This window comes from Cantharellus anzutake, assembly GCF_015039405.1.
Source record: "Cantharellus anzutake strain C23 chromosome Unknown EI90scaffold_159, whole genome shotgun sequence".
NCBI lineage: Eukaryota > Fungi > Basidiomycota > Agaricomycetes > Cantharellales > Hydnaceae > Cantharellus > Cantharellus anzutake.
Window position 1 is genome coordinate 92,987 of NW_024067109.1, and position 13,403 is coordinate 106,389.

Below are 13,403 nucleotides of genomic sequence, written 5' to 3' on the forward strand. Positions count from 1 at the left end.
AGATAGTGTTATCGACCTTCTACAGGAGACGCCGACGAAGGATTGGCTGTGGAGTGTATCCTGGGAGGTGAAGAACGGTACTCAGCCTGATTATTAAGTGACTTATATGTGTCTTTGTGTCCAAGTAGTTTTGAAGACAAATGCAGTCCATTACTCCATTGGCGGTGTAGCAGACAGTGCGGTAAGTGATATCCTCATCTCATAGTGGCATCTCTGATTTATTGAGGCATTTTTCAATTTCAGTACGGGCGTCTGCTGAAAGATTACCTCTCTGGGCAAGTACATTCGGACATGTGTAAGATTCGCGTCGTCTACAACCCTTGATAAAACTCCAATTTAGACGGCGTTACGAACAATATGCTCTTCCCCTCCCTGACTCGTGGTTTCCTCTACGTCACTTCCATGGAAGTGGGACGCCTGCACCGCCATTGGAAACCTCGCGTGCTTTCACGTTAGCCTACGTAACTTGCACTCGGCCTGGAGCCACTTGGCTCGGAAGAACAATCAGATCCACACCGCTGGACTGCTGACGGATTGACGACTTGATGCTACTGCTACCTGGTATACGCAGAGGCGGAGGGTGGTTCGAGTGCTAAGATGAAGTTTGGTATGAAGATGCGACCCATAAGACAGAAGCAATAGCGTAGCCTAGGAACAGCCAAGGAGGTCCTGGCGGCTTTGGAACCAATTCTCCGACTTGCTGATCTTTCCCGACAAGCCGCTCGGAACGTTCCTCAGGACAATATTCCTCAGTGAACGCGATGGGCGTCACCATTCCATCATGCAACGATGAAGAAATTCAGGGATCCAATTGGTAGTGAAAACGACAGAGTATCTTTTTTCAACGGGTATTTCCTCGGACATACCGCTCCTTCGATTTCAACGTATTTGGAATGCCCGCTACTAGGAGTTGAACGAAAATGGAAGATTGCGATGGCTTGTGCGAAATTAGTTCGACTTTGTAATCCCTCGATTCAGAAAAGCTCAAGAAAAGAATCGCGGATAATTCTTACACTACGAACCATCGAACAGTCCCCATCGACTTTTTACAAACTATATGGTTATCTCTCTGAACCCATCCAGGTCTTCATCATTTCTAGTTAATTTTCTGCTACTGAGCGAGGATTTGGCTAATGCCCAAACGGGAGACAAAGCTGCCTAATTTACCAAAGAAGGCTGACAGATGGGATGCGTAGGAGACCATTTACGAAGCCTAATTCAAGTTTCAACGATCTTGATCGATGTTCGCGATGGTATCGAGAATTATGTGGCACTCCTCCCCCTCCCCCGATGGCCGTTGTGTAGCCCTCGGTATCGGAATCGAGCTCCCGATTATGAGTGCACCATTTCCCGATTCTAGCCGACTACCTTACCTCGATTGAATTTGTCTGCGGTAGCTATCGTGTTGTTAACTGACGCCAACCATCCTTTGCCAGGTAGGATCCCCACAAATGTCGGTGTCCCTTACTGGGACTCTGGCATCGGTTATTTGTCGTACGATTTCCACGGAAGATCGACCAGCCTTGGTACTACTTTAGTAGAGGCTGGGATCCTGCCTGCGACAACATGACGCTTACATCGGCTTCAAACGACCCGCACGTTCAGCTCTTGGCCTCGCTTCTAACCATTCCATTCCGCCCTTCCGCTCGAATTCTTCGTTAGCCATCCCTCATCGCCGCACGCTTGGGTTTTCTCCCGGTTTACAGAGTCGATCGCGCGTCATCGCGTTACGAATTTCGGTTCTCATATTATGGATCCCACAGTCCCCACTCCTTGCTCGCATATGCTATATTCCTGGTCCCGTGTCCATCCGACTCGCTGAAGGTGACACGACAGACATGCATCATTCCGAAGTGGATGCAGAGCATGAACCTAGATGCGATCCAGATCAAGCATGCATGAAGACCTCGGCGTCTGTTTCCAGGAGAATTCCACTATCGTGCGTCCATCCGCAGAACAGAATCCTCGCGCCGCTCGCGGTGATCTTAGGGTGCGTGGCATCAACCGTCTGAGAGCTTGGTATGGTGATCGAGCGCCGTTTGATGCTATGAATCTTTACCACCTTCCGTTCGGCAGGGATGTGACTTCAAGGCCGGATGATTTGTCTTCGATATTAGTTAGGATGTCCGCGGCTGTCGTCACCCTTAGCCATGGTATGGTCCCCGTGAGTTTTGGTACTCTCCCCAACGGCCCCTTTCCTGCTGGAACACTGATGTCGGAGGCCTTGGTACGACAACATGATGCTCATGCCGACGGACCCGCACGTTCAGCCCACCCCCATTCTGACCCTTCCGCTCAAATTCTTTGCTAGCCATTCTTCGTCGTCACAGCGCAAGGGTTCCCTCCTGGAGCATGGCACTTTGGCAGTTTCGATATCGGAGTCAGCGCTTTCACTTAGTCGGCGGAGTCGGGCGAGTTCATTTTGCGCTTTTTACAGCGTTACGAATGTCAGTACTTGGATTATGAATCCCACACTGGTCACCACCGGATGCATGAAGATGCATCCCGTTTCACGCCCCCGCCCCCGCCCCCCTTCCCCCAACCAAGCACGCACGAAGACCTCGGCGTCTGTTCATCTGTTGCAAGGGGAACCTCATTGCTCTGGATGGAAAACATAAGCGAGGGGGCGCCAGTAGTATGGTTTGACGGCAAAACAGAGTCCACTGTTTCCACGTGGTACCCGCCGGGCGGGTTGCGTCAACCATCTAGGAATCTCGTATGGTGATGGAGTGCCGTTTGATCCTGCAAATAACGAATCTCCAGTCCAGCAAAGATGGGACTCGACTTCTGCTGCAAGGCCGGATGACGGCTCCCATTGTCCGCGAAATGTTAGCAAGCCGTTCAGGACGACGTTTGCGGTCGTTGCGATTCCTTTCTCTAGCCACCCAGCTCGAGTGTTTTTTTCTGTCACTGTGTCATGTATATCTTTGCACATCATTGCGCTTGACATCAAGTAATGATAACGAGTTAGTAGTAAACACTGGTGAAGGGGAACAACCGGCGAAGCACCACCACCCCGAACAAGGATCCGGACGCAATAGCACAGCTTGCATATATCCACATCAAGATTCCTTTGCATGGATGAGTCGAACCAAGCATCCTCCCGGCATTGGTTGCTGCACTCATGGAATCCCCACCCGACATTCACCTATGGCCCATTGCTCCTTACGAGATCCTGTTCACTTTGAGGACTGAAGATGCTGTGAGCACGGAGCCGCACTCCGAACAGATTGCCTCCGTCCGGCATGAAGATGCTGCAATTGAAAATTTCTGAGCGGAACCAGCAGGGCGGCCGATCCATCGTTGTCATCCCGTTTATTTTAAGGCCAAATGCCTTTCACCTTTCCGGCGATGTTCGATGCTCTGGATAGATTCAGATAGTAATAGAAAGGAATGTCAAGCTTTCTCCCCACCAGCGGTCGGAAACCAGAGTGGGTTGGCGGAAAGAAGTGGAGACAAATCACTTTTGAACATGCTTTCGAGTTCGTGACTCTGAGGGAAGAAACGGGAGAGCCGGTGAAGGGAAGGAGTTATGTTGGCGCGTCACGCGGAGGCACTGGAGTGACGGGACTCCGCATGAACAGAAGAAACAGAGGGAATTGATATAACACAATTATGTAGGAGAGGAACTGATAAGAAGTCCATTGTGGCGTACGTGCTCGTGTGATTGCCGTCTGAGAGTACAGAGCCTGATCGAGATATCATGTACGGATGGGACTTCGCCTTCATTCGGAGTATCACTAATAACATCATCCACCCACCCATTCTCAAGGGTAGTAACGCTGGATATGTGGGGAAGGCTAGGTAAGGATTCCATGTTTTAGAACTACAGCTAAATATAACATCTCCGCTGCTTGGATACCTGGAGGTGCGAGGTCGCCATCATCAAAGTTAAAAGCGGATACTACGGAGAGGAGCCTAGCAGCAACAGAGTCGTGAAGAAGCGCAAGATCTAAACTTTTGGTCCATCAGTTCTATTATTGGCTGGTAACCCAGCGGATACCTGATAAGTAATTTGTCTGAATCTGTGTCGGCGCCACACAAAGACAGCCAGGCACAGCCCACTATCAATAGCTTGGATCCCTATACGATGGGCTAGGAAGTCGTCTAGAGCTGTTCTGGTATGACTCAGAGCATCGGAATCGAAGCAATCATAATTGCTGAATAGTGAATAACCGACGCTGTGGCAGGAGAAGCACAAGGACGAGGCTGTGGTGGCCCGAATCAAACAACCATCAACAGCGGCGACCGTAAGTGAGTTTTTTTTGTATTTCGTTATCGGCCCTAATAATCCATCGCTGACAGAAGAGTACTTGGATATTCGTTGTCTTGTTTTGGCAGTGGTTGACTTAGGACAGTACTGCTTTATATGTCGTGTGGCTGAGACAGCTCAACTTTCCTCTCTGGCCACAAGATCCTCCGCGATTGCTGATACACGATGTCCGATCGATTGAAGTTTTTCAAAAGCGAAAGGGGACACTCTCCTGCGCCTCCCGGCGGCCCATCGCGACCCTCGACCCTTGTTTCCAGCCCCCAGAATACCACTTTCCCAACTGAAAACGATACAACAACCCGCAGAGAACGTGGTGGATCTGATGGTCCCCATATTAAGCCTCCTACTGCTGTTGTGTCAGCTGGTGGTGGTTCTCGAGACGCGAAACAGCGGAGCTCCTTTCCGCACGTTATATCTAGGCTATTCAGCAGAAGGCCCAGTCCCGATCCCACTCATATCGACCAATCGACGTCCTTCGACCCCAGACAATCTGATCCCTCTATGCCCGGCCCACCATCTCCCGTTCTCCCTGAGGAGATCATCGATATCCCTGACACAATACCCAGCGAGCGCATCATCCATGGCAACAATGAGAGCTCTCACCAACAATCAGGCGTGAACTTAGATATCCCGCTGTCAACAAATAGAACACTGTCATCTTCAGCCGTTTCCGCCAGGGAGAGGAAGAAAACCATCATCGCCACAATAAGGCACGTCCTCCAAACCGCCGCCTCTGCTCTTAAGTTAGCCCCCATTCCGAATCTCGACCAAATACCGAATATACTCCTGTTGTGGCTCCAAGTTTACGAGGTTCGCAGGGCATCGTGATTTTGCGATCTAATGATATAACCTCACGTTTTCATGCAGACCATCGACAACAATGACGAAAATCTCAAGGGATTGTACGATGAAGTTCGAAATGCTCACGAAACGATCTTTAGGCCTCTTCAGCTGTGGACTGGCCAGGCCCCTCCTGAAATTCGCGAGCTAATTCAACAATTTAACTTGTATGTGAATTCACTTTATCGCTCTCTCGTCCAAATCTCACATCCCGGTAACAGGGCCCTAAGACAGCAATTGAGGCAAATCGAAGCACTCAAACGTCGAAAGCTTGCCAAGAAGGTAATCCTAGCGACTGAGGTATCTCAGGAGATAAGCGCGGTGAAGTCCTGTATCAGTGATGCTGTCTCCCGTTTCACGGTTTGTTTCGTCAGTGTTCAGATAGTCCGTTAACTGACTTGGGCCTGCACCATAGACTGCAGCGACAACTCTGAATCTCTTCCACACAATTCGGTTATCCGTGGACTGTTCGTTGCATTCCCTTGTTTTTCGCTGCTCAGAATTCAATGATATTCCAGATGAACTCTCGAAACTCTACAAAGCGAACGCGGAATACTCTGCCGTGGAAAGCAAGTCGGAATGCCTGGAAAACACTCGGGTCCGGATTCAGGAATCGATACTCGGTCACTTGGAGAAACAGGAGCACCGGTTTGTTTGGCTTCGTGGCTCCCCCGGCACTGGAAAGACTGCTATATCGATGAGTGTCGCCTCAACGCTCGCTAAGCGGCGCCGCTTGGCAGCGTCTTTCTTCTGGGACAAAAACCAAGTGGGAACAGGAGTTGATTCGATTAAGTACTTTCCCTCTACTCTTGCACGCCAGCTTGCCTTGTTCAACACCGAGTACGGGAGTCTTCTTGTCAATCAGCTTCGACAGCCCTCTTCACTGGAGGGCGTTCCAGGTTCTGCTCTGGAAAAGCAGATGAGAGCTTGGATCGTCGAACCCATGCTCAAACTCTTATCTTTGGGTGAGGAGCGCTTCATCGTCATCTTGGATGGACTGGATGAGTGTGGGGCTCAGGAGGAACTTGAGTCCTTAATGAAGTTAGTACTTATCCTTGATGAGCTGCCGGGTGCATTCTCTGTGTTGGTCAGCTGTCGGCCAGAGTCATCCGTTGAGTCGGCTTGGGTTGGAGCTCGGGCTCAGGGTCATGTCATCCCATGTGAAGATGTGGACATTGTCACTGAGGAAGAGAGGTCCCAAACTATCCACCGCATGGTGGAGGAGGGCCTTCGGGGTTGCATCGATAAGTCTGCCTGGAAGCCGTCAAAAGAGGATATCGATGCATTTGCCTCGGCCTGTCGTGGGTTGCCGATTATTGCATCAATCCGAGTCCGGGATGTTTCTGTTCGAACTCGTCGTGGTGCAACCCTTCGATCGGAGTTCGAATACTTCCGTGGCCTCACTGATGCCCCCACTGACGTCAACTCAGAGTACTTGCGCATACTTCGCCGTGCTTATATGTTCGACTCATCTGGGGTTCCTCCACATATAGCTGAGAAATATCACCAAGTGGTTGGCATGATCATTGCAGCACGCGAGCCACTGAGTGCATTTTCTATGTCACAGCTGTTAGGAATTGCCGAGGAAGAGGTCCTTGCTATTTTGGAACCGATTGGGTCAATTGTTAATCTCTCTTCAAAAAGCGGCTTGGGAAGTGGCTCAGAAAATCCCTCGAAGGACATGAAGGGTGTCAAATTCTATCATGCAACGATGAAAGAGTTCATAATGGGGGATTCGATTGGTAATGGAAATGACAAAGTATTCTTTATTAGGGATGCGAATCAGTATTTCATTGGACTACCACTCCTCCGATTTTTCAATAATAGTTGTGAGCGGGATGTCTTTGGGTTGCCTGTCATTCTCCCTTTAGGAGATAAACGGAAATGGAGCGATTTTATAGAGAGAAAACGTCATCTCCCTCACCATCTCCGATATGCCCGTGAATACTTATTAGAACACTTGGACCCCTCACAACTCTTTGCACAAGAGTCCAATTTGCAGAACGAGTTTAATACATTCCTTACGCGAAACTTGGTTACATTTATGCACCTGGTGCCACGCTATGAAGGGAGCCAGAGATTCCCTGGTGGATTTGATGAATTCGAGGTAAATAAAATCATTGTGTCGCGATTATTTTACTAGTAATATGATGTCATTTTTAACAGAATTGCGATTCATTCAAACTTTTGAGAGAAGCCCGAGAAAAGCAACTTGTGGAGTATCCGTCTTCGAGCTCTAGCGATGTTCTGTCATATTGCTTCGCACCATGGCACCTCCACCGATCGACCCTTCCTTTCACCCCATCCTCATCACCTTTGTACAAACTGTATGGCCACCTCTCCGACCCTGTCCAGATCTTCACCATTTCCGGCGGGTTTTCCGGGCACAGAATCCCATTGAGTGAGGATTCGCTCAATGCTCGAATGGTCATGGAGGCGAAGCTACCTAATTTGCCAAAGAGGGATGTTGAGATTGATTATGATGCCCAATTCAACGACCTTGATGTTCATAATGGTATTGTGACATGTGCAGCACTCTCCCTCGATGGTTGCCATGTAGCTCTTGGTTTTGGTAGTGGTGTCATTGAACTTGCTGATATCGACCATCAGCGCACAATTTCCCGATTCCAGCTCGATCCACCTAACCATCCAGTCTGGATCGAATTTGTCCATGGAAGCCACCAACTCACTGCCGAGGACAATGAGGGGAACGTCGCCATTCTTAGCCACGATATGACTCCCGTCAATCTTGGTACTCTTCCCAACAATCCTGCTGTAACTCGAGTATCAGATAACGGATTATTTATCATACGGGTTCCATGGAACACTGATAACTCTTGGTATGACAACATGACTCTCATATCCATTTTGGATAACCCGCACATGCAGCTCCTTGCTTCTCCTCCCAACTCGGACTCAGGTAACTTTGGGCTTCGCCACCACAAGCCTGTTATTCCTCATCGTCGCACGCTTGGGTTCTCTCCGGGAGCACGTTTTATTGGTGCTTTCGATAGGCTCAGTGCTTTCACTTGGTCGACAGATTCGGGTGAGCTCATTGCGAGGTATCGTGTGACAGATTTCAATTTTTGGATTATGAATCCTGCTGTTCCACTGGCCTGCTCTCATCACATCCCTGATCCTGTATCTGCTCACTTGAAAAAACGTGGAGCAGCAGATAGACATCATTCCAAAACAGATGTGGTGCATCACTTGGACGAGTCCTGGATCAAGTGCCCATTTTATGTTCTTTCGCAAGGTAAGGAGGAGGTAGCGTGGATGTCTGACATCCGTTCATCCGCTGCAGGAAGAACCCCACTGTTCGGAACCGATGGAGAACATGGGGGGCTACCAGTGTTCTTCAATGGCAAACTAGAATTTGTTATTCCCGAGGAGTATCGACCAGCTGTTTATTCTGGTGCCAAAGGTCTAGGCGCTTGGTATGGTGATCGAGTGCCATCTGATCCTACCCGTCTGTACAGCCCTCGGTCCAGCCAAGATGGGACTCGAATTCTCTTCCAAGGCCGGCAGACAGCTCCGATTGTTGTTGATCTTAGCCAAGTCATTTAGGATGTTCGTGGTCAATGGAAATATCTTCCTACAGTATTTTCCTTGTGTGATTCTATCTACTGTCAGAGGGGAATCGCAAAGTTTCGCTAGGCCAACCTTCCAACTTTTACTTCCCTCGGACGAGGTTCCCTTTCCCTAGGGTGCAGTGAGTATAGGTAAAGCTCGGAGACTTGAACAGATCTACGACCATTCCTCCCTTGCATTGCATGTCGTTTAGTCCTGGGTCGGACAAAATGAATGTCGGTGTTGTGACCACAGAGATTCTTTTTGATTCTGCTCTTTTCATAGTTCCTCAATTCACTATCACTCCGTTAGATCAGATAATGTTATTGACCTTCTACAGGAGGCGCCGACGAAAGATTGACTGTGGAGTGCATCCTGGGAGGTGAAGAACGGTACTCAGCCTGATTGTTAAGTGTTTTATATGTGTCTTTGTGTCCAAATAGTTTTGGAGACAAATGCCGTGATCTGCATTAGCCCGTTACTCCATCGGCGGTGTGGTAGACAGTGCGGTAAGTAATATCCTCATCTCATAGCGGCATCTCTGATTTATTGAGGCGTTTTTCAATTTCAGTATGGATGTCTCCTGAACGATTACCTCTCTGGGTAGGTACGAAAAAGCGAATTCGGACATGTGTAAGATTCGCATCGTCCGCAACCCTTCCTTCAACTCCAATTTAGACGGTGTTATGAACAGTATGCGCTTCCCCTCTCCGACTCGTGGTCTCCTCTACGTCACTTCCATGGAGGTGGGACGCCTGCACCGCCATTGGAACACCTCGCCGCGTGCTTTCACGCTAGCTTCCTCGCACTCGGCCTGGAGCCACTTGCCTCGGAACTCGCTCAAGAAAAATCAGATCCACATGCACCGCTGGACTGCTGATGGACTGAGATTTGATGCTACCTGGTATACGCGGAGGCGGAGGGTGGTTCGAGTGATGCGACCCATAGGATAGAAGAGTGGACGTCCGGGAGGAGTTCAACCGGTGTGAAAGTGAGAATTATTGCTCCAGTGCCCAGGGATTATATAAAGAAATAATGTAGGAATAGCCGAGGAGGTCCTGGCGGCTTTGCATGGAACCAATTTTCCAACCTGCTGATCTTTCCCGACAAGCTGCTCGCAACGTTCCTCAGGACATTCCTCAGTGAACGCGATATATGGGCATCACATTCCATCACGCAATGATGAAGAAATTTAGGGATCTGGTTGGTAGTGAAAACGACAGAGTATCTTTTTTCAAAGGGTATTTCCTCAGACTTACCGCTCCTTCGATTTCAACAATAATGATGTATTTGGATTGCTTGCTGCTCCACTTTCAGGAGTCGAACGGAAATGGAAAATTGCCATCCTTGTGCGAAATTAGTTCGACTTTGTAATCCCTCATAAAAGGTGAGTAAATTTTATTGTATATGAATTCCAACGAGACGCCATTTCCTGACAGGAGGACGATTCATTCAGAAAAGCTCAAAAAAAGAATCGCGAATAATTCTAATTCGCTATTAGCCTTCCTTACACTACGAACCATCGAACCTTTCACCCACTCCCCATCGACTTTTTACAAACCGTATGGCTATCTCTCTGAACCCGTTCAGATCTTCATCATTTCTAGTTAGTTTTCTGCTATTGAGCGAGGATTTGGCTAATGCCCAAACGGCCATGGAGCATGGAGGCAAAGCTGCCTAATTTACCAAAGGAGGCTAGTAGATGGGATACGTAGGAGACCATTTACGAAGCCTAATTCGAGTTTCAACGATCTCGATCGATGTTCGCGATGGTATCAAGAAATAAATATGTGGCACTCCCCCTCCCCCGATGGCCGTTGTGTAGCCCTCGGTATCGAATCGACCCCACTGATGATGAGTGCACGATTTCCCGATTCTAGCCGACTACCTTACCTCGATCGAATTTGTCTGTGGTAGCTATCGTGTTGTTAACAACCAAGGATAACGAGGGGAATGCCAACTATCCTTAGCCAGGTAGGAACCCCCCCATAAATCCCGGTATCCCCAATGGCTCCTTACTGGGACTATAGCGTCGGATAATGGATTATTTGTCGTTCGATTTCCACGGAAAATCGACCAGCCTTGGTACTACTTCAAGCGACCCGCACGTTCAGCTCTTAAGTTGGCCTTGCTTCTCCTTCGAACCCTTCCATTCCACCCTTCCGCTCAAATTCTTTGTTAACCATCCCTCATCGCCGCACGCTTGGGTTTACAGAGTCGATCGCGCGTCATCACGTTACGGATTCCAGTTCTCAGATTATGAATCCCACAGTGTCCACTCCTTGCTCGTATCTCCTATATTCCTGGTCCCGTGTCCATCCGACTCACTGAAGGTGACACGACGGACATGCATCATTCCGGAGTGGACGCAGAGCATGAACTTAGATGGCATCTAGTAGATCAAGCCTCATGCATGGAGAGCTCGGCGTCTATTCACCTGTTTCTGGGAGAACCCCGCTATCGTGCGTCCAACCGCAGAACAGAATCCTCGCGCCGCTCGCGGTGATCTAAGGGTACGTGGCGTCAACCGTCTGAAAGCTTGGTACGGTGATCGAACGCCGTTCGATGCTACGAATCTTTACCACCTTCCGTCCGGCAGGGATGTGACTCCAAGGCCGGATGATGGCTCCAATTGTCTTCGATATTAGTTAGGATGCCCGTGGCTGTTGCCATGATATGGTCCCCGAGAATCTTGGTACTCTCCCCAACGGCCCCTTTCCTGCTGAAACACTGATGTCGTAGGCCTTGGTACGACAACATGATGCTCATGCCGACGGACCCGCATGTTCAGCCCACCCCCAGACCCTTCCACTCCATCCTTCCGCTCGAATTCTTTGCTAGCCATTCTTCGTCGTCGCAACGCATGGGTTTCCTCCCGGAGTCAGCGCTTTCACTTAGTCGGCGGAGTCGGGCGAGTTCATTTTGCGCTTTACAGCGTTACAAATGTCAGTTCTTGGATTCTTGGATTATGAATCCCACAGTCACACCACCGGATGCATGAAGATGTATCCCCCCCCCCTTCCCCCAACCAAGCACGCACGAAGGCCTCGGCGTCTGTTCGTCTGTTGCAAGGAGAACCCCATTGCTCTGGATGGGAAACATAAGCGAGGGGGCGCCAGTAGTATGGTTTGACGGCAAAACAGAGTCTATCATCTCCACATGGTACCCGCCGGGTGGGTTGCGTCAACCCTCTAGAAACCTCGTATGGTGATCGAGTGCCATTTGATCCTGAAAATAACGAATCTCTATCACCTCCGGTCGAGCAAAGATGGGGCTCTCTAAGGCCGGATGACGGCTCCCATTGTCCGCGAAATATTAGCAAGCCGTTCAGGACGACGTTTGCGGTCGTTGCGATTCCTTTCTCTAGCCACCCAGCTCGAGTGTTTTTTCTGTCACTGTGTTATATATTGTCTGTATATCTTTGTACATCATTGCGCTTGACATCTTATAATATTAAGTAATGATAACGAGTTAGTAGTAAACACTGGTGAAGGGGAACAACCGGCGAAGCAGCACCACCCCGAACAAGGATCCGGACGCAATAGCACAGCTTGCATATATCCACATCAAAATTCCTTTGCATGGATGAGTCGAACCAAGCATCTTCCCGGCATTGGTTGCTGCACTCATGGAATCCCCATCCGACATCCACCTATGGCCCATTGCTCCTTATGAGATTCTTGAGGACTAAAGATGCTGTGAGCACGGAGCCGCACTCCGAACAGATTGTCTCCGTCCGGCATGAAGATGTTGCAATTGAAATTTTCTGAGTGGAACCAGCAGGGCGGCCGATCCATCGTTGTCATCCCGTTTATTTTAAGGCCAAATGCCTTTCACCTTTCTGGCGATGTTTGATGCTCTGGATAGATTCAGATAGTAAGAGAAAGGAGTGTCAAGCTTTCTCCCCACCAGCGGTCGGAAACAGAGTGGGTTGGCGGAAAGAAATCACTTTTGAACATCAGGGGGATGCTTTCGAGTTCGTGGCTCTGAGGGAGGAAACGGGAGAACTAGTGGTTATGTTGGCGCGTCACGCGGAGGCACTGGGTGACAGGATTCCGAATGAGCAGAAGAAACAGAGGGAATCGATAAAGCGCAATTATGTACTAGGTAGGAGAAGAACTGATAAGAAGTCCATTATGGCGCGCCCGTGTGATTGCCGTACAGAGATATCATGTACGGATGGGACTTCGTCATCATTCGGAGTATTCCATGTTTTAGAACGACAGCGAAATGGGACACCTCCGCTGCTTGGATACCCGGAGGTGCGAGGTCGCCATAATCAGAGTTAAAAGCGGATACTACAGAGAGGAGCCCAGCAGCAATAGAGTCGTGAAGCGCAAGATTTAAATATTTGGTCCATCAGTTCTATTGTTGGCTGGTAACCCAACAAAATAACGGATGCCTGGTAAGTAATTTGTTTAATTTATATCGGGGTCACACAAAGACACCCAGCCAGACACAGCCCACTATCAATAGCTTGGATCCCTATACGATGGGCTTGGAAGTCGCCTAGAGCTGTTCTGGTATGACTCAGAGCATTGGAATCAAAGCAATCGAGTTGAAGCATATTGCTGAAGTGCGAATAACCGAGAGGGGCGACAAGATGGACACCAGGCGAGACTCTGATGTTCGTGTGTGCAATTAATATTCGTGTATAAGATAGTTCACTGTGGCAGCGTTTGGTGGTCCGAATCAAACAACTATCAACAGCGGCGACCGT

The 13,403-nt window shown here is 49.3% G+C and overlaps 4 protein-coding genes across 4 annotated transcripts; 3 read left to right on the plus strand and 1 right to left on the minus strand.

Moving 5' to 3' along the window:
* Positions 1–2,452: 2,452 nt before the first annotated feature.
* EI90DRAFT_481509 (uncharacterized protein) lies at positions 2,453–3,346 on the minus strand. The gene has a single exon (XM_039067684.1). It carries the CDS (start codon positions 3,077–3,079, stop codon positions 2,594–2,596), a length of 486 nt encoding a protein of 161 aa, XP_038908424.1. The 5' UTR covers positions 3,080–3,346; the 3' UTR covers positions 2,453–2,593.
* EI90DRAFT_3091200 (uncharacterized protein) lies at positions 3,332–3,611 on the plus strand. The gene has a single exon (XM_039062376.1). It carries the CDS (start codon positions 3,394–3,396, stop codon positions 3,601–3,603), a length of 210 nt encoding a protein of 69 aa, XP_038908425.1. The 5' UTR covers positions 3,332–3,393; the 3' UTR covers positions 3,604–3,611.
* A 2,049-nt stretch (positions 3,612–5,660) lies between these two features.
* Positions 5,661–6,119, plus strand: EI90DRAFT_2876020 (uncharacterized protein; the record flags this gene model as incomplete). The annotated part of the gene is made up of 1 exon (XM_039053882.1): positions 5,661–6,119. A coding segment is annotated over one exon (459 nt), but the record flags the coding sequence as incomplete, so codon positions are not given.
* Positions 6,120–7,836: 1,717 nt separating this feature from the next.
* Positions 7,837–9,007, plus strand: EI90DRAFT_481916 (uncharacterized protein). The gene is made up of 4 exons (XM_039067686.1): positions 7,837–7,953; positions 8,034–8,369; positions 8,418–8,537; positions 8,593–9,007. The coding sequence occupies exons 2-4, from the start codon at positions 8,207–8,209 to the stop codon at positions 8,817–8,819; spliced, it is 510 nt and encodes a 169-aa protein (XP_038908427.1). The 5' UTR covers positions 7,837–7,953; positions 8,034–8,206; the 3' UTR covers positions 8,820–9,007.
* Positions 9,008–13,403: the final 4,396 nt, after the last annotated feature.